At 38.9% G+C, this 20,359-nt stretch overlaps 1 protein-coding gene across 1 annotated transcript in view; it reads left to right on the forward strand.

The window, feature by feature from the left end:
- Positions 1 to 1,225: 1,225 nt before the first annotated feature.
- The window catches only part of myoz2 (myozenin 2), a 33,246-nt gene continuing 14,112 nt past the window's right edge, over positions 1,226 to 20,359 (forward strand). Inside the window, exons 1-4 of the mRNA XM_003221808.4 lie at positions 1,226 to 1,402; positions 2,024 to 2,122; positions 8,003 to 8,172; positions 18,278 to 18,407. Coding sequence (XP_003221856.2) covers positions 2,047 to 2,122; positions 8,003 to 8,172; positions 18,278 to 18,407 — 376 coding nt within the window. The 5' untranslated portion in view covers positions 1,226 to 1,402; positions 2,024 to 2,046. The remainder of the gene's footprint in view (positions 1,403 to 2,023; positions 2,123 to 8,002; positions 8,173 to 18,277; positions 18,408 to 20,359) is intronic.

Here is a 20,359-nt window from a genome sequence, read left to right on the forward strand (position 1 = left end):
AGAATTAGGCAGTGGTCTGATGTATTTTAGGTTTCTCCAGCTGTGCCAGTTTTATAGGCCAGGATTAAAAATAAGAAGGCTTGCCCAGATTACAAATTTGTCTGGAATATCTACCCAAGAGCCATTAAGATCTTGGTTACAGAAGACACAGACACCAAAAGAAATGTTCAAATGTTTGTTTCCTTGAGTTATTAACCTTCTTTCTGACACCTCGTGGTTTTTTGCATAATTGAAAAACTGCAATACAATAAAACAAAACATAACACAACCAGCATTTATGCAAAATAAATCAAAATTATTATTACTATTAATAACCTTCTTCTAGAAAAACGTAAGGATTATTCAGTTTGTTACATGATTGTTACAGAGTCATGGAATATAATTATATATAGGCTTTGTGATGATTTGAAAAATATTCTTCCAGACATCAGGAGATCACTCTGGATCTTCTCAGGTTTTGGAAACAGAAGCCGATTTGCTCATTTCCAAAAATGTGGCTGTTCAATAGCTGGATTTGGGCTGTTTTATATTTCTGATCAGCTTCTCCACCTTTTCCTATGAAAGTTAAGTAGCATCACATGTGGTGAGCAATGTCTTTCTAATAATAATAGCTAACAAAAACAAACTCTTCTTGTTGAATATAAGATTTTGTATAAAATTAGTACTGAAATGTCCTTTAACTTGAGCACAAAGGAGACAGAGGACACAAGCACTGCATGAAATGGAAAAACAGAAATGGCATTTCAGTATGTTTAGGATCTGAAAAGAGCATGCAACAAAGGGTTCTGTGTTTTTCCCTGTTCCCTATTAACCTTCTGAATAATTTTTTTCCAGCACAGATAACTTTGCAGAATGTTAAGTGCAATCTTTGTACCGGCACTAACTTTAGCCATTAGCCAGTATAGAAGCATGGTTTTATCTTTCAGTAAAGGATTACCCCATTCCAGTCCCATCAAATATAGTCTTTGCCACCCTTACATTTAATTGCAATTATTTTTAAGTGTCTCTATCATAGTTACACTGTGGAGATGAGCATTATCAAAGGTGATGATGGGCTGAACTATACAAGAAGGGAGAAGTGTTTCTATCAAATATTTCAATAAGCCGTGGCAAAGATAGACATGCTTTTGTGGTGCGTGCGGCAGAATCCTTTCTGTTCTCTTCTTTCGCCAGGAAGACATGAGTGGCTGGAGTGTTTGCTTCTATAAATAACTACTTTATGTCAGCCAGATGCCAGTCTTTTTGAAGAGGGTCAGTCCCCAGTTTGTCTTGGTACTAGGCATCATGCAGACCCAAGAACGAGCATAGAAACCATTCGGGACCGGACAGGTCACCCCCATTCATAACAAACTCCATAAACTTCATCCAAACCATCAAGATCACTGGTCTCGACAACAATAAGGTAAGTCCATTGTTTCCAGGCATTGGTCATCTGATGAGCTTGCAGTGTTTCCAACAATAAATGAGCACGGTACTATAACAATGTTTCACAGACTATTCAGGATAGTTCTCTATTTAGGCTGTGGTTTATTAGCTAATGCTAGTTCAAAGGATGTGTACACTGAATTGTTAGAAGCCTGATATTGGAGAGAAAGGTGTATTTTAAAGATAGCAGATAGCATTGAAATCAATCGTGCATGGATCTTCTTCATTCACGCAGTCGTTTCCGACTCTTCATGACCTCATGGACCAGTCGTGCATGGATACTTACATATATTTGTACAATTTGTCACCGTGATGAATTTTACACATCCACATGAGAAAGTGAGAAGGCCCCATCACACTTTGTCATATAATTTGCTTCGTGTGATCAAGAAACTCTTGGTCTATTAGGATTTCACATGCAGAGTTAATGGAACATACTTTTTTATTTTTATTTTTTGCAATCCATGTATGTGCCAGAAAGGTTTGCCAATACTTAAATAGCTTTTGCAAACAAAAATTGCATTAAATACCTGAAAGAGCACTTTTGGTTAAAATGCAGGCTCAACAACATTAAATGTAACTTTCTCTTACTTTCTAGAAAATCACACCAAACAACTTGCAATGCTGTCACATGCTGACATGGTCAAAGAAAGGAAGCAGCAAGCATCCGACATCATGAAGGAAATCCAGAGAAATGGTATAGAGTTAAATCCCTGTTATGACTGTATGTCTACTGTCACTCTCTAACCTTTCTTTTTAATCTTGTGGCATTATCTCTCTTACAGCTTTGCCTCTGGGTATGCTGCCATAAATAATCTCACGGGGCTATCATGCTGCCTATGGTAACTAATCCTTTTGTAGTTGCCTCTTTTCATTTGAAAGCTATTTTCAGATGAACAACTGTTGTGGAGGAATGAAATAATCTAACAGCTGATGCACATTCTCCCTGGGATTGACTTTCAGAGTATTATTTGGGGAGGGGGCTCATAGGTCTGGATGCCATATTATGAAACTATTCATATAGAGAAAGGTGTATAATTCTTGGAATCTCAGAACTATAGTTAAAACTCTCAACATGGATATTTGCAATGTAAACTGAATTTCAATCTCTGCCTTCGCCCACACAAAGCCGGCTGTAGATTTATCCAGCTTCTCAAGACACAATTTTCAACTAATCGCACATAAGAAATGTTTCAAAGTAGATCTTACTTTGGACAGAATTCTGAAAAACCTGGTTTGGTGGATCAAGATTTCCACAAGAAGGCATCTAAAGAATTCATTGAGCAGTGGCCTAAATAGACATGAAATTCTGGGAAATGTGGTCAAAAACATAACTGGTCTGAGCTCTGATTAAGGTAACAAAGCAATAGTCTTTCTTTTGGCAGACAAATGACTATGTAGTCTTGTTTTAAAGACCAAAAAAACAGGATGATTTCTAGACCCAAAGTAAACGAGTCAGGCTTTTCCCTTCTTTTCCTCACCCAAACATCGAAGGTCACAACTAGCACCTGAAATACTTAAATATTATTTGATAGCTAAGAAGAATCTATCCTTCCTCCTTCCCTACCTTATTTCCTTCCTTCCTAGACGGTATAGCTATAAAGCCTTTTACTGGTTGTATTTTCTTTTTTTCTTTTTTATAGCTCAAGTATACTATTTAGCAACCTTAAAACAGACTTCTTCTGAAAATTTGGGTATAGTAAAGGTAAAGTTTTTCCCCTGACATTAAGTCTAGTCATGTCCAACTCTGGGGGTTGGTGCTCATCTCCATTTCTAAGAGCCAGCATTGTCTGTAGACACCTTCAAGATCATGTGGCCAGCATGACTGTGTGGAGCACTGTTACTTTCCCACCGGAGCAGTACCTATTGATCTACTCACATTTGCATGTTTTTGAACTGCTAGGTTGGCAGAAGCTGGAGCTAACAGCGGGAGCTCACCCCTGTTCCTCGAATTCGAACTGCCAACCTTTCAGTCAGCAAATTCAACAGCTCAGCAGTTTAACCTGCTGCACTGCTGGGGCAAACTTATTTTGCAAATTTGGGTATATGTACATATAAAACAACATATCTATTTTGTACAGTAAAATGATACAGTGGAATCTGTCACATTACAGTCCACTTCATTATACTTCATCGCATGGAAGGTTATGTGAGAATTTTTTTCAGTTTCAAAGGTACTACAGGATCCATTTATAACTTTTTATGCTAAAACAAGCCAACACAGCTACTAGTTTGAATACAACTACTATTTTATACGAGTTTAGCTATTGTGCCTTTCCCCAAATAACTATAGTCATTTTGTTTGAAAAGGGTGCTTTGAATCAACATGGAGAAATTCATAGCTTCTTTGCAAAACTCCATTCCCCAGGTTAACTATTTAATCGACCTATGTGATTAGTTAGGTGTTATATCAAAGATATCATGAAACCAATAGGTTCTATAAGATGTTTGCTTTTCAATTCAACTCAAAATTGCTTTTTGCGAAAGGAAGGTACATGGACAAGTGGCTGGTGGATATTCCCACTGTTGAATTATTTACAAATATAATACGGTACTTCCCCTCACATTAATTTGTCTGTATCACCTTTTAATTTGGCCAGTTACATGCAATCACCTATATGACATGCCAAGTAGGTCAAGGCAATTTGGGCATTGAGAGGTTTATTGCGATCACAGCATAACCATGTGCACCTGATCATATTGTCCCAATTATTTTAATTATCAAAGTCTGAATTGGGAAAATGGGGCACTAGTGCCTAAGGGTCATTAAAGCTTTCTATTGTCCTGTAATTTCAGTTTTCACTATGGATATGGCATCAGAATATGCACTTTATTTCCATTCATTCATTCAAACTTAGAGCTTTTTCCTTTCAAAACAAAGAACAGTATGTCTGTCTGTGCAAATAGATCTCCAGATTTGATGATATTAGGGATGCATATTCCTGCAAAAGTGAAAAACCACAAATTTTTTTACCCGAGAAATCACTGTCTAGGAATTTCTAGGTTTTCCAGTATGACTGTGCGGCAGGCATGGGCAAACCTTGACCCTCCAGATGTTTTGGACTTAACTCTCACATTCCTAACATCCAGCAACAGCAATGGGGCTGTGGTGGCACAGTAGGTTAAACCACTAAGCTGTAGAAATTGCAGATTCAGCAGTATAAATCCACGGCACTGGGTGAGCTCCCGCTGTTAGCCCAGCTTCTACCAACCTAGCAGTTTGAAAACATACAAATGTGAGTAAATCAATAGGTACCACTTCGGCAGAAAGATAATGGCACTCCATGCAGTCATGCCGGCCACATGACCTAGGAGGTGTCTACGGACAACGCTGGCTCTTCGGCTTAGAAATCGAGATGAGCACTACCCTCCAGTCAGACTCAACCTGACTTAATGTCAAGGGGAAACCTTTACCTTTATTAAGACAGGGTCATAAAATTGAAGACACTGTAACTCAAATCAAAATTAAGAACATTAGTATTGTTTTCATTAGAGTAGAATACTTGTATCCACAAATGATTAAGGGTCTGGAGAACAAGCCCTATGAGGAGCGGCTTAAAGAGCTGGGTATGTTTAGCCTGCTGAAGAGAAGGCTGAGAGGAGACATGATGCCATGTATAAATATGTGAGAGGAAGTCATAGGGAGGAGGGAGCAAGGTTGTTTTCTGCTGCCCTGCAGACTAGGACGCTGAACAATGGCTTCAAACTACAGGAAAGGAGATTCCACCTGAACACCAGGAAGAACTTCCTCACTGTGAGAGCTGTTCAGCAGTGGAACTCTCTGCCCCGGAGTGTGGTAGAGGCTCCTTCTTTGGAGGCTTTTAAGCAGAGGCTGGATGGCCATCTGTCGGGGGTGCTTTGAATGAGATTTTCCTGCTTCTTGCAGGGGGTTGGACTGGATGGCCTTGAGGTCTCTTCCAACTCTATGATTCTATGATTCTACAAGGGATATGCTCGCAGACTTAGTGTGGATACATAAATCAGCAGATAATAGTAAACCTATTGAAATGAACCCAATAATACCATAAAATCATGCAAAAGGGCCTAGAAATGCCAAGAGAGAATATGTTTTGAGGATAAGTGAAACCGTAGATAACGGTTCACCAGATATAGGTGGTTGTACTGTCTTACTTCAGAGACAGGATGAGTGGTTTACTGAATTTAGTACAAATCCACCCATGTTTTTCTTCTCAGATGAATTGTCTCTAAAATTATCATGTTTCTCTCATTTTCCACCCTTTTCATCATCCCATTTTTATTCACTAACATCAGATGCAATCTATGCACAACTTAATTAAGAAAGATAGTGGAATTACATCTTAATTCACTGAAGCCTTATATTAATCTTGCACTTAAAATATCTGGGAAGCTGCCTAGACACACAAAGTGGTTTGAATCCTCACTTGAAACATGAGATACCTAATTAAAGTTTTGGAGCAGAAAGGGAATGGGTAGCATATGTCTGAAAACTTAATCTGGCTCAAATATTTAACTTTCACTAGCAAATAGCTTTTAGTATGAGAAGTCAGTCTGCAAAATCAAACAAACTCTCTGTTACTAAAAGTCAAAAGAAGTTTTATGATTCAGTACTAAATGTGATTACGTGGAAGCAACTTCCCTGGGAAAAAAAAGTTCAACCCTGAACTAAACAAAAATATTAAAAAAATAGTTTTAAAAATCTCGTTTGTGCTGTCAAGGGAATTCATCCCACTTTGGGGTGAGGGGAATTGTCTTTTTTTACGTGGCATTTCGTTTTGTTTCGTCTAAAAAAAAGATCTGGAGAATTTACTAACTGCCATCACATGTGTTTACCTTCTCCTGTTTCAACTGCAATCATCGCTTTGTTTTGTCATCACATATCGGTACAGCTAATTAGCAAAACTTCAACATCGCACTGTTTCAGCATTAAAAATAATTGTTTTTCAAAAGGAATTACTAGTCCTTCGCCATGTCCTACGAATAATGGCAAAATTGGAGCACTGAGCATGCTCACACAAAAACATCATTAAACAGATAGAAGACTGAGAAACAGAACAATTCCCATTCCATTTCAAATTGCCGCTTTAACCAATTTCTATGCACAGGGAGCCAACTGCAGTTGATTCCTCACCATCTTTAAAATCCTTGCATTTCCATAAACTTCAGAAATGGAGACAAACAGAAAACCCACTTTGTGTCATCTGATGAGCTCCATGGAACTCTATGTTTAAATGTCTAGAAATGCTGGGAACACTGTGTGGGATAAAATCCATAAGCAGATCATGGCAGAAAAGCAGAAAACTATCAGTTAGTATTGACATACTTTATATGCCCTTGTCCAAGGAACTGTATTCCTGAGTCTAGAAAGTTTTATTTGCTCAGATCTTACATTTTTAAATGAGTTCAGGTATGACAATTAAGCAACCCTCTAAACATTTATGGGTGGCAAGACTCAGAAGCTGTAGCTAGAAAGGCCAACGGTGAATCATGCTAGGAGCTAAAATGCAAAGGTATGTCAAGCATTTGTGTGGCCAGATGTAAAAGAGGACAGCCTATCTGTTTATAGAACAATTGTGTAGTAGAAATTCAGTGGTGTTGCTTGTCCTGTAGGAGAGCCAGCATGGTGTAATGATTTAAGCCAGTGGTTCTCAGCCTGTGGGTTCCCAGGTGTTTTGGCCTACAACTCCCAAAAATCCCAGCCAGTTTACCAGCTGTTAGGATTTCTGGGAGTCAAAACATCTGGGAACCCACAGGTTGAGAACCAATGATTTAAGTGTTGGACTATGACTGGAGACCAGGGTTTGAAGCCCTGCTCAGCCATGGAAACTCACTGAGCTACGTTGGGCAGGTCATGTTCTCAGTGTCAGAAAAAGGCAAAACCAAATGCCCTCTGAACAAATCTTGCTAAGAAAACCCTATGATAAGGTCACCTTAGTGTCACCATAAGTTAGAAATAACTTGAAGATAAACAACAATAAGCTGTCCTGCAAACACTGATCGATGACTTACCTTTTCTACATCACTATAAAGCTCCAAGAGTCTTCTGTCCTTTTGCATCAGGCAACTCCATTGAGGAGATGGTGTGGATGCAAATATTTCAGGCATGCCCTTTTGCTCCCACCTAACAGATTATCACCTAGGCTTCTAAATAGCCTTTCACTTTTTTTCTAGTGGCAATTAATATGACTTCCTATGACCATGCTGAAAATTGATAATTTAATAGGAAGGTTGATGTTGATATGCCACAAATGACTTACAAGGGTAAGTGTAAGCACTGTAGATCAGATAGCAGAATGAATTGTGGACTGCTGACTTTTGGAGATCAATTTGTAAAACTTTGACCAGCATTTTGTCAGATGTGCTAGCAGTCATTACATGTTAGACAGGATGGATAAGTGATATAAATTGTTTCTGGTTGCACTTGCTGAAAAGGTGATCATTGGCCTGAATCCAGTTTGTTAGCCTATTCCATCCTGGCCAAAATCTCTTATTATTGTTGGACTTTCTGGGAGTTGTAGTCCAAGCAAATACTTTTTCCAGGCTCTGCCACTGATTTGGGAGAGTTTTCTTAGAAATGTATGCTGCTATTATTTTGTAGAATCACCTGGAATGGATCTTGGAAAAAAGGTTAGCATTCCCAGAGACATCATGCTGGAAGAACTGTCACTGCTTAGTAACAGAGGAGCAAGGCTGTTCAAGATGCGGCAAAGGAGGTCTGACAAGTACACATATGAAAACCTTCATTTTTTAACCAGCAAACCAAGAAATGTGAGTATTGTCATGTTTTGGAGTTTTCTTTGCACAATTATCTTTTTACATGAGAGAGAATACTTCTTTGGCCAATCAGCCGGAATAAAGACAACCAGTTTAATGTAGTTAGTCATATGTTGTCCAGATGCTGTCCAGATGCTAATTATATTTCCAAGGTGGGGAAAAGAAACAAGTGGTCCCTTATCTATGGCATTCAATTTCGTGGGACATACAGCATGTAGCACAGGTACAACAGAATCACTTGCTTTTCAAAGATGAGGTAGAATAGCCTTTCTCCACCTGGTGCCCTCTACATGCGTTGGATTCAACATCACCAGCCGGCACAACTGTATTGGCTGAACATCCTGGAAACTGTATTCCAGCACATTTGGGTCACATCAGATCAGGGAAGGCTGACTTCTAATTTTTGTAACATTTATTCCAAAACCATAATTTTGACACCAGTTGGAAGTATTTCCCTAAATGTTCTAACACAGAGGGATGCTTTTGGTTCTGATCATTCTGGCAGGGCAGATCCCTGGAAGCCTTTAACTTATAAAGAAATAAAGATGATATGTAATTGGATTATGTGTATCGTATGGTCATTATCAAGATATAAAACTTTATTCCTTGGACTTCTGTGAATACACCTTTGTCTGTATATGTTAAGAATGTACAAAATATTTGTTAATTTTCTTGTTCTTTACAATCAATCAGAAATGATCAGCAGCCACAAAACATTTCATGCTTAAGGAAGGCGGAAAGTGATCAGTCCTTTCTATTTTTGCTATGTTTTTTTTTTTGAAGGAAATGATTTTTTATGAAAGAACCCAGGATTTGTTGTTGAAGGTTTTCATGGCCAGAATCACTGGGTTGCTGTGAGTTTTGTGGGCTGTATGGCAATGTTCCAGAAGCATTCTCTCCTGATGTTTCACCTGCATCTATGGCAGGCATCCTCAGAGGAAAACTCAGTCTGCAAAACTCACAGGACTCCTAGACTATCTGTTTTCTGTACAACTATCTTGCAAAATGAAGTTTTTGCAAGAAAGTCCCCAAGTGTGAGGGAAAAAATCATTGAAAATAGCTTGAAAAACAGATGGCGAACGTGCTTCCAGGAGGAAGGATCAATGTTTTCCTTTTATACAATAATGTTCTTGGAACATTAAGAAATGCCGTTATCACCACAGCAGAAGCAATGCTTTAGGGAAAATGTGAGAATGCTGTACCACAAATGAAAAACAGATGCACCTTTAAAGCATAGGAAAACAGCTGGGCAGAAGCAGAAAGTCATTTTCAAATTAGGTGTGAAGAACATTGAGCTCACCAGATGTTGTTGGATTACAGTTCGTATCAGCTCTTAAGCCGGGATAGTTAGAGAAGGTAGGAGTTTCTGTCCAACATGTGGCTGCTACAACATTTTAGTCACTATTTTAGATGGTTCATTTTCACTGTTTTATAGAGATGATGATAATACTAATACTAATAATAACTTTATTTTTATACCCCGCCACCATCTCCCTGAAGGGACTCAGGGTGGCTTACATATGGGACAGAAAGTCCAACAGGCATAAAAGCAAACAATCCATTAAAATAAAACCACCACTAAAATAAAATAAAAGCAACATAAAATACAACAATTGATATAAACACAATTAAACATAAGGGGAAAAAACTGCAGCATTGAGACTCCATCAGACAGTGTTCAGTAAAAACCAATGGCCATAATTTCAAAAATGGGTGTGACCAGGCCATAAAACGGTTGGGCATGGGCTAGTGCAAAATAATGTACCATAGGGCTGGGGAAATGAATGAGGTGCAGAGAATAGACTTACTGCTGGTATTGCAAAGAACAAAGTCTCAAAGGGCTAAGCAAGTTTGGCCACTGTTATTCCACTTGAATTGGCAGACATCCTGTGATCCCTACTATTAAATTAAAGCAAGATCTTACTAGCAGTGCCCTTTACAGCAGGACACTACAGTAGTCATGCTGGTTTGAGTACCTATAGACCAAAATAGGAACTTTGCCAAGTTCTGCCCTACAATTTCAGGCTCCGCTGAAATCAGCTTGACATGACTTCATTTTGCAAAATAAGATGAATAGGCAAACTTCAGTCCTCCAGGTGTTTGGACTTCAACTCCCACAATTCCCAACAGCCTACCCACTGTTAGGAATTATGGGAGTTGAAGTCCGAAACACCTGGAGGATCAAAGCTTGTCCATGCCTGTTATAGAGGAACAAGGATAGTGATGACCAGTCAAAGATCAAAATCAGCAAATACAATCAGAGACAGGACTTTCCCCTTACAAACTTGCTGACTTGCAGTTTCGTGGGGGAAAATATAGGGAACAGAACAGAAATGGAGAATTATTTAGCTCATAGCGCTGAAATGAAACAAGATGTCAACAAAAGTTTTAAACCAAAAATTAGTGGAAATGTTCTGATATCAAGGAGCCAAGGATATCAGAGATAGGGGAAAAACTGGGGTCCAAAAAAGAGGTAAGAGATAGAACTGATAATTTGTCAAGAAGTAAAGTATCAGAACATAAAGAATGAGAAAGAGAGAAGAGATGTGAGAGCAGAAAGATATAAAGATATTCATTAAGTAGAATATTGTAGAAAAACAGAAGATGGTGTACAGCAGAAAAAAGAGTCTTAATGAGACATGCCACATTATCACTGGATGTCTACGCCCCACACCATTGGAGAAATTATACTGTTTAACCAGGTTATCCAGAAAATAGTTTACTTTTTGGAATTAAAAATGAACAAAGTATAAAAGAAAACATTTACCATATGCAATTGAAAGCCACACCCAAATACCACTTCTCAACATAATCGCCATTCAAATCTAGGCACTTATCGTAGCGATGAATGAGCTTGGCAACTCCTTCCCCACAAAACTCCACTGCTTGCGTCCTCAACGCAGCGTTTTGGCGATGATGTGCAGCTGCGTGAAGGGGTGACCAGCTGGTTGAGGATGCAAGCGGCAGAGTTTTGTGGGGAAGGAGTTGCTAAGCTCATTCATTGCTATGATAAGTGCCTAGAATTGAATGGTGACTATGTTGAGAAGTGGTATTTGGGTGTGGCTTTCAACTGCATATGGTAAATGTTTTCTCCTATACTTTGTTCATTTTTAATTATAAAACGTAATCTACTTTCTGGATAACCCTCATAATAGCAACACCAGAGGCACTCCAAATGGCCAGCTTCTGGTCAAAAGACATTTAGTATAATGCCAAGTTTTTAAAAAACTTTATTAGTTGTTTTCAAATACATTACAACTTGCACCCTTGGTTCGCTTCTGACACGTTAAATAAATAAAGCAGAAAAAAGAGCAACAGCACTGAATAAATCTAGCAGTAAGACAAATGATGCCTGCTGCAGAATTTAAAACAAAAATGGCTGAAGAAAAGAAGGAGAAACACTAAATAAAATAGCATTGTAACGATCAAGTCTAAACAGTATAACAAAATTAGACAGAGTCTGTGTTGTACGATAAAACAGAAGACTCATAAGAGATACTAGTGAGCTGAAAATGGTAACATTTAGTTGTTGCAGCAACAGAAGACTTGAATAGAAAGGGCTCATAGTCCAAGAAGCCTGAAATTATAATCATGTAAAGAAGGAGATGTACCAAGTAAAGATAAAAACATAAAGGAACAAAGGGAACACTAAAGAAACAGATGCACATTGTCTGCTTTAAAATAAATTGAGGGTTTTTTTTCTTATGAGAAAATGTATGTGGGGAGATTCGACAGAAAAGCAGAAATATTCAAAAAGATAAAATGTCCTGTTAAAACCTATAACTGTATGCCATTGCATATGTTGAGGAATCAAATAAAAGAGTTCAAATGATATAAAAATATGAAAACAAAGAACCAAGAGCATAATTCTGTGACTAGGAAATTTGAAAAGACAGAGGTGCTGACACGATATGTTCAAACACCCAGGAAACAGATTATGCTTCTTGCTATGTTAGTAAAACAGGTGATAAAATGACTTCCAGAATTCAAAATCACTGTTGGTTGTGACAGATTAGAACAAAGGACAGCATAGAATGAGGAAAATAATCTAGCATTGGGTTATTTTTTTCTCTTTGATAGTTTGCCCTTCTTGCTAGCAGTCTAAATTTTTTTTATCATGTCAGAAGCGACTTGAGAACATACTACAAGTTGCTTCTGATGTGAAAGAATTGGCCATCTACAGAGACGTTGCCCAGGGGACGCCCGGATGTGTTACTATCTTGCTGGGAGGTTTCTCTCATGTCCCTGCAAGCTAGAGCTGACAAACGGGAGCTCACCCCATCTCGTAGATTCGAACTGGCAACCTTCAGGTCAGCAACCCAACCTTCAGGTCAGCAGTTCAGCCTGCACAAGGGTTTAACCCATTGTGCCACTGCAGCTCCAGCAGTCTAAATGATAACACTTCTTTGCAAGATTGTTCATGTTACAGTCTAAAGCAGGAGTACAGAAGGTGTAGCTCTCGACACGTTGTTAAACTACAAGTACTATTACTCCACCGTCTTTGGTTATTCTGGTGGAGGCCAATACAGGAATGAAAAAAACACGGAGGAGGTCTTACTTCTACAGCCCTGAAGTTTAACTATCTTAAGAACCTTTGTTAAAGCTCTTTGTCTTTTCCAAGTGGAACCTGTGTAATCTGTTCTATGCAACACTGAGTTCAATGGTCTGCAGGTTGAATTGCAGTCACTGGGCTTTATCACATGAGGATGCTAAAATACAATTATGGCTGGATAAAAACACCCGTTGAAGGGGTTTACCACAAGACTTTGTGGTTGTTCCATAATCACATTGCCCTTGAATCATAATTGGATCATCTTTTTTCACTCATAAGGGCAAACCCATCAATTAATACAATATTGTTCGGCAGCTCTTCCCTGTGCAAAAAATTCCTTCTGGTGCAATCCCAGTATTGTGAAGGAAGATCTTGTCAAAATGCCAGAACTGCACAACTGCGCAGCTGTGGCAAAATAGAGGGGAAGAAAAAACACAGTGTGGAATATATACTGGATAAACACAGGGCAAACACAGGTAGGGAGTGAGGTTGTGCAGAACGCTGATCATAGACGTTTGCATCAATAAAGTGCCAACGTTGCATAATTATGCCAAGATGTGAAAAAGATCATTGCAATAATGATATTTTTTTCTTTGTTTAAACAAGGCAATTGTGATGAGACAAAAGGCTGGTGTGGTAAAGTCCATTAATGCATTGGCATTTAGCTTGGTACTGCTGTTCTCAAGGCACATGTGTGTGTAGGGTGTGTGTACATACCATATGAGGTTGTCCTAAACTTTAAATTTTACACCACTGAAGATGCTGCTACTATGTTAAATCTTTCCATGTCAGTTGAAATACACTGATGTGGTGTGGTTTACAGCACTCATCACTCATGAATGGCAGAGCACCAAGTTATTCAGGTCAGTTCGAACAAACGCCAGTAAAAACATCACTGCATTCCAGAGAGACAAAGAGTTTGCTTTGTTGCCTTTTTTAGGTGGAAGCTATTTTAGAAAACTTGTTTAATGCTCTGTGAGTAACTTCTCTTGTTCTTCATCATTTTGCCTCTATGTCATATAACTTAACAATGTTCCCTAAAATAAAGCTTTCGGAACTTTAGACATATTAAAGTTCTTTGTATTTTGAGTGGATAAATCTAAAAAGAGCCCAAAGGGTAATTTTTCAAAAGTAATTACTTTTAATGATAGTTCAACATCCTGAGTTGTAAGATCATGCTATAACTTTTAAAAACCACCAGTTATTTGCTTGACTCTTTACCAGTTAGACAGAAGTCTAAAGGTAGAAACATAAAGTACTTACTTACTTAGGCGATTCCTCGTTGTCCGAGTGTAGTGTCTTGGTGGTGGGTATGTAGGTGACTGTAGAGTCCTATTTTTGACCCACATGTTCTTCTGCAGTGAGGGCATCTGTTTCCAGGTGGAAGGCAATCCCGGTCAGGATTGGCTTGATGTGCCTTCCTCTTGGCACGTTTCTCCCTTTCACCCTCCATTCATGCCTCTTGGAATTCCACAGCACTGCTGGTCACAGCTGATCTCCAGTTAGAGTGCTCAAGGGACAGGGCTTCCCAGTTCTCAGTGTCTATGCCAGTTTTTGAGGTTAGCTTTAAGCCCATCTTTAAATCTTTTTTCCTGTCCACCAACATTTCATTTTCCATTCTTGAGTTGGGAGTACAGTAACTGCTTTGGGAGACAGTGACCAGGCATTCAGACAACGTGACCAGTCCAACCGAGTTGATGACGTAGGAGCTTCGCTTCAATGCTGGTGGTCTTTGCTTCTTCCAACATGCTGACATTTGTCTGCCTGTCTTCCCAAGAAATTTGTAGGATTTTTCGGAGGCAACGCTGGTGGAATAGTTCTAGGAGTTGAGTTGACATCTGTAAACAGTCCACGTTTTGCAGATGTATAATAGGGTTGGGAGGACACTAGCTTTATAAACAAGCACCTTGGAATCCCTACGGATGTCCCAATCCTCAAACACTCTCTGCTTCATTCAGAAGAATGCTGCACTCGCAGAGCTCAGGCAGTATTGTATTTCAGTTGACTTTTGTGGAGAGGTGGCTGCCAAGGTAGCAGAAATGGTCAACATTTTCTAATGTTACACCATAAAGTTGTATTTCTGTTATTGCAGAGGGATTGGATGGTGCCAGGTGGAAGAGCACTTTGGTTTTCTAGATGTTCAATGAGAGGCTGAGCTTCTTGTATGCTTCTGAAAAGGTGTTTAGTACAACTAGTAGATCTTCTTCTGAATGCACACAGATAATGTTAAAACATAAGCAAGTAATGAGATCTTGAAGTATTTCTCTCCTAACATGCCCCAGATTATAAAAGTAACTAAACCAAATTCAGTACATCAGAAAGAGAATTAAGTTATTCTTGCTGAGTTACCGCTATAATCTAACATAATTATACTTGCATTATTGGAGAAAGAAACTTGCTAGAGAAAACTCATCCTTGGAAAAAGAAACTATTACAAATAACTTCACTCTGTTGATGGTTTTACCAGTTATCTTTCCAAGTTTCAGTACCTAAATAAAGTTGTAGTCAATGGTGCCCTTTGCTTAAAGCCTTTCTCATTTAACTATGGCTAAAATAAAGTCTTGACATTTTCGGGAGCTCTAATTCTATGTTCAAGAAACAATGATTAAGGCTTGGGATGCAGACTTGGACACTAATGACCCAGTAGAAAGGGTGGAGATCTTCAGCCTGTCGTTAACCTTCATGAAGTTTAATGTACTAAAGTTATTATTATCGCTACAAATTGAGATGTTCAAGGAATTCTCCATGGACAGTGAATGTGCAGTGGAGGGCTAGGAATTACTAGGGCTTGTGGAGATGCATCCACCCTCCTATGTAAACTTGGTGGCCTGTACACTGCACCTTATGTCCTCAAATTCTGTAGGGCAACTTCTTGCTTGGAGAAAATCTCATGTGGGTCTTTAAATGGGGTGGGCGCCTCCTCAAATGCCTTCATGTTGCATGGGACATTTCGATTAGTGTTGGGGTTCGAAAAGAGCTTTAGGAGTCTGCTTATGGCTGCAGATTCCCCTTTGCCTACTCCAGTGTAAAGGCAAAGTAAGTCAGATCAACCACGAGGTACTTAAATGAATTAGTTAGGATGACCATATGAAACAGAAGAGTGAAATACATCCAGAAACTAGGAGCTGCCGATCTATTTAATAGCAGCATACTTTTGCATTTATAATGGGAACCCCACATGCCGTCTTAGAAGATATTGCCTGGTAGGCTGGCAAAGGCTACAACAATGACTCCGTTCCAATTTGTTTTAATTGTTCAGAAACACCCTTTGCAATAGTATTAGGTTTAGTCAGAGGAAAATGTCAGAGCTCCATCAGCTCTTAAAGCTATGAGGAACTACCCTGTCCAGGGTGCAGGGAAGTCCATAGGAAGGTCTGTGATGTCATGAATGTGACAGAGGAGTATCATCACCATCTCTTAGTCTGGGATTCAAGATGGATTGCAGAAGCAGAAAATTACAATAAAAGCACACATTGGTAAAAACATTCCAAAGAGAGATAGCCATATTAAACTAACAGCAGAATTAAAATTATAGTATTTTAAATGTTACAGAATGATCTTGGTATCCATGTGATGGGTACACGTGGTTTCATGTATCTACTTCTCACAAAATATGCCTCCTCTTGGCATTTTCTAACTCCTCCAGCATGACTGTATGGTATTCTGCATCCAGAAGTCCTTCACTTCAATAGGGTTTGCTGTTTTCTTTGGTTCTGCATATCCATGGGAAGTCTGGGAATGTATCCCTCACAGATACAGAGGTCATACTGGACAATTATTAAAAACAAAACCACACCAAGAGAATATTCCCCTTGTTAAATATAAATTCTCAAAGGCTTGCTGGAACAAAAAGGTAATAATTTGTCACAAAAAAAGACAGCAAGGGAGGAGCAATCCTAACTTCACTAGGAAGGTGCTTTGAATTGTGGGAGCAGCCACAAAGAAGATCATCAACCGTGTTCCCACCAAATGTTCATTTGAAGGTGGTAGAGTAGAAAGAAGTGCCCTCTCTGAGAGTCTTTGGACAGAATTTGAAAAAATGTATTTTTTTAAAAAACTACCACTTCCAGAATTCCTTAATCAGAATAACTGGTAGGAACTCAGGGCAGTAGTAAAACAAAACAAAATGAAAGTATCTTTACTCTCAGGCCTCTTCTACACTGTCATATAAAATCCAAATTATTTGATTTGAACTGGATTATATGACATTGTAGACAAATATAATCCAGTTCAAAGCAGATAATGTGGATTATTTGCTTTCATAATCCAGATTACATGGCTGTGTAGAAAGGGCTTCAATGAAACTAGGCTCATTGTGACGGCTTTGTGCAAAGCAAAGGAAACCACAGTCCGCCTTCCGTAGGGGCCTGAAGACCTGGCTGGTTAGACAAAGTTTTGAGAACGCCTAGGCCCTAGTTGAGCTATGAAATTATTATGCAGCCTTGCACTTCATCCCATGCCCTCATCCCATGGTTACAGATTTGCATTTATTACCATTCCCTTGTCCTATTGTTTACAGCCTGGCCCTGTTTACATTAACCACCATTGGTGGATGAGCGCTGTTTTAATCTGAGTTTTATGTTGTTTATATACTTATGTTTTATTCAAATGTATTTTATATTGTGTTTATTTTATGTTCTTCTTTTTATTTCTTTATTTACAGCATTTATATTCTTTTTATATTCTTCTTTTTAGGCATCTTGTTGCCTTGGATAAGCTGCCCTGAGTCCCTTTGGGGAGATTGTGGCGAAATATAAAAATAATTTTTTTTATTATAGCAATAATTGTATTAGTTATTCAAGGCATGTTTCCACACCAGTTGTGTTAGATCATATTTAAAATAGCAGTTAGATCCCGCAGCAATTTCATGGATAACTTCAAAATCAGGGGCACTGCATTGTCAAAATGTGGGAAAATTCCACTTTTGATCACAACATTGGTGATTACAGATTTTGTGATCTTTAACAGAGTTTATAAAAGCTACTTCTGGAGTAATAACTCCCATAATCTCCAACCTGCACAGCTAGTGTTTAATTGACTGGTTGATTCTGGGAGTTTTTCCTGTGCAGTTCCTCTGCCCAGAAGAGATTTAGAAAGAAGGGTCATTCATTTGAGTTTTTGCAAGGACAATGAGTACAGAATGTTAAAATAAGGGCATCTGACAACCTTGGCTTTAGGAAAAAGAATATTCTCATTTAGATAACTCATTTGCCCAGAGCACAAGAGGCCTATCATTCCCAGCTTGCCAGATACTTTCTATTCCAGCTTTAGAAAGCCAGTTAATCTCTGTGGCATCTTCATTCCATGTCTCTAAAGAGAGTATAATACTTCACCAACTGACATCAACAGGGTGCTGTGAGGTTTTTTGAGCCTCCAGAGCTAGAGGGCAAAAAGTGGTCAGAAAACAATGAATTTTAACTGGGACAGCTGCTATCAGTTTCCCAGTTAGAAAAGGGGAAGCAATGGGAGACACTGTTTACAGAAGTAATTTGATGTCGCTGTCTTGTGCTCCTGATAGCTGTGCTGTTTCTTCCCATTCAAATGCAGCGCAGTGAGATCATACAGTGTGTTCAACTGGATACTAGTGGAATGGGAGCTGACCAGCAGCATCCACCAGTAACACCTCCCAATACACCTGATCCACGCAGCCCACCAAATCCTGAAACCATTGCCCCAGGTAAGTCACCATGCAGCTTTTCAAGCAGGCGTGCCATCTTTTTTCTTCTTTTTTTTAAAGAGAGAATTGGAAAAGTAATTCTGTCAGCCTGGCATGATGATAATGATGATAATAATACTTTATTTGTACGCTGCCTTATCTCCCCAAAGGGACTCGGAGCGGTTTCCAACAAAAGTAACAAAATGGCAAACATTAAATACTGGAAATATTCAAGAGGAAGTGGGAGAACAAAACATGACCAAAGATTAACCTTGCTGCTAATTTAGGCTCAGAGAATGTTGCAGGTGATGCAAATGGAAGTAAAAGCCTTTAATATTTGTATACAGTGTTTCTAATTTTTCTTAAGACTTGGGTTGATACAGGAAACACTGTGGATGTAGCCTACCTGGATTTCAGTAAGGCCTTCGACAAAGTCCCCCACAACCTTCTGGCAAACAAACTAGTAAAATGTGGGCTAGACAAAACTACGGTTAGGTGGATCTGTAATTGGCTAAGCAGACGAACCCAAAGGGTGCTCACCAATGCGTCGTCTTCATCTTGTAAAGAAGTGACAAGTGGAGTGCCGCAGGGTTCCATCCTGGGCCCGGTTCTGTTCAACATCTTTAGACGAAGGGTTAGAAGGTACGATCATCAAGTTTGCAGATGACACCAAACTGGGAGGGATAGCAAACACTCCAGAAGACAGGAGCAGAATTCAAAATGATCTTAACAGACTAGAGAGATGGGCCGAAACTAACAAAATGAAGTCCAACAAGGACAAACGCAAGATACTTCACTTCGGAAGAAAAAATGGAATGCAAAGATACAGAATGGGGGATGTCTGGCTCAACAGCAGTATGTGTGAAAAAGATCTTGGAGTCCTCGTGGACAACAAGTTAAATATGAGCCTACAATGTGATGCGGCTGCTAAAAAAGCCACCATTCGCAAGACAGTATCTGCCTTTCCAGTGGGACACATGAGCACATTGTTTTGCATTGTTGTTCAAGTTTCTTTTCTTTAAAAAACTCTCATAGCTGTGTCAACTTGAAAGCACATAATAACAAAATAATAAATAAACAAACTAAAATTAGTCTGGAAAGACATAATTTAATTATATTGTCATTTCATGAATTGGGCTTAGACCATGATGCTGTAGCATAGTCATGCCCAAATCTAGGTTTCAAGATGCTACAGCTCCCAGAATCTCTGGCCACTAGTCATGCTGGGAGTTGACATTTAACACAATGGAGACAAATATTTTGTAACCACTTCTTCCTTGCTTTTTTGCTGGCTTGATTACAAAACTTTCCTTGATTTAGATCTACCAAAACCTGTTGTTTTGTTTTATGAACCCACATTAAAGGTTGAGTGAGGCTAATGCGGCTTAATATACATAAAAAGCTGCATAATTTCATTCCTCTTTGGTGTTGTTAGGCCACATCTTTCAGTAGGTAGCACACAGTACCAGTTATTTTGTCTTCATGTGCAAGTTGGAAGCTGAGTGAAAAAAAGCTTGAAAGGAAGTCCTTGTACAATTTCCAGTATAATTTAAAGCGTGTCTCTAAGGACAGTTGTTCCATTGAACACAGTGGGACTTCCTTCTGAATAAACACATATAGGTTTGATCTGTTATGGTGCGTACCAAAACTTGGAAAAATTACTTCTTAGAATTTAGCTATGTTGGCTGTGGGATCTGGAAATGGCAGCCCAAATAGATAATTGTTCCATCTTCTGATGCGTTTTAAATTGGGGTATCGGCTGTATAAAATTTCCCATGCCTCTACCAGTTTAAACTGATCAAAACGTCCTTTGCATAACTGGTTAGTAGATACAGATCTACATAAACATTTGGAAAATATGATCTCGTTAAAATGCACTTTTGCCCTCTCATGGATACATGCTCTGAATAGCTTGCGGATTTAGCCGAAATGTGGATTAGGCCAGTGCTATTTTGGAGTGCTTAGTGATGTAC

The sequence above is a fragment of the Anolis carolinensis genome, chromosome 5, assembly GCF_035594765.1.
Source record: "Anolis carolinensis isolate JA03-04 chromosome 5, rAnoCar3.1.pri, whole genome shotgun sequence".
Lineage (NCBI taxonomy): Eukaryota > Metazoa > Chordata > Lepidosauria > Squamata > Dactyloidae > Anolis > Anolis carolinensis.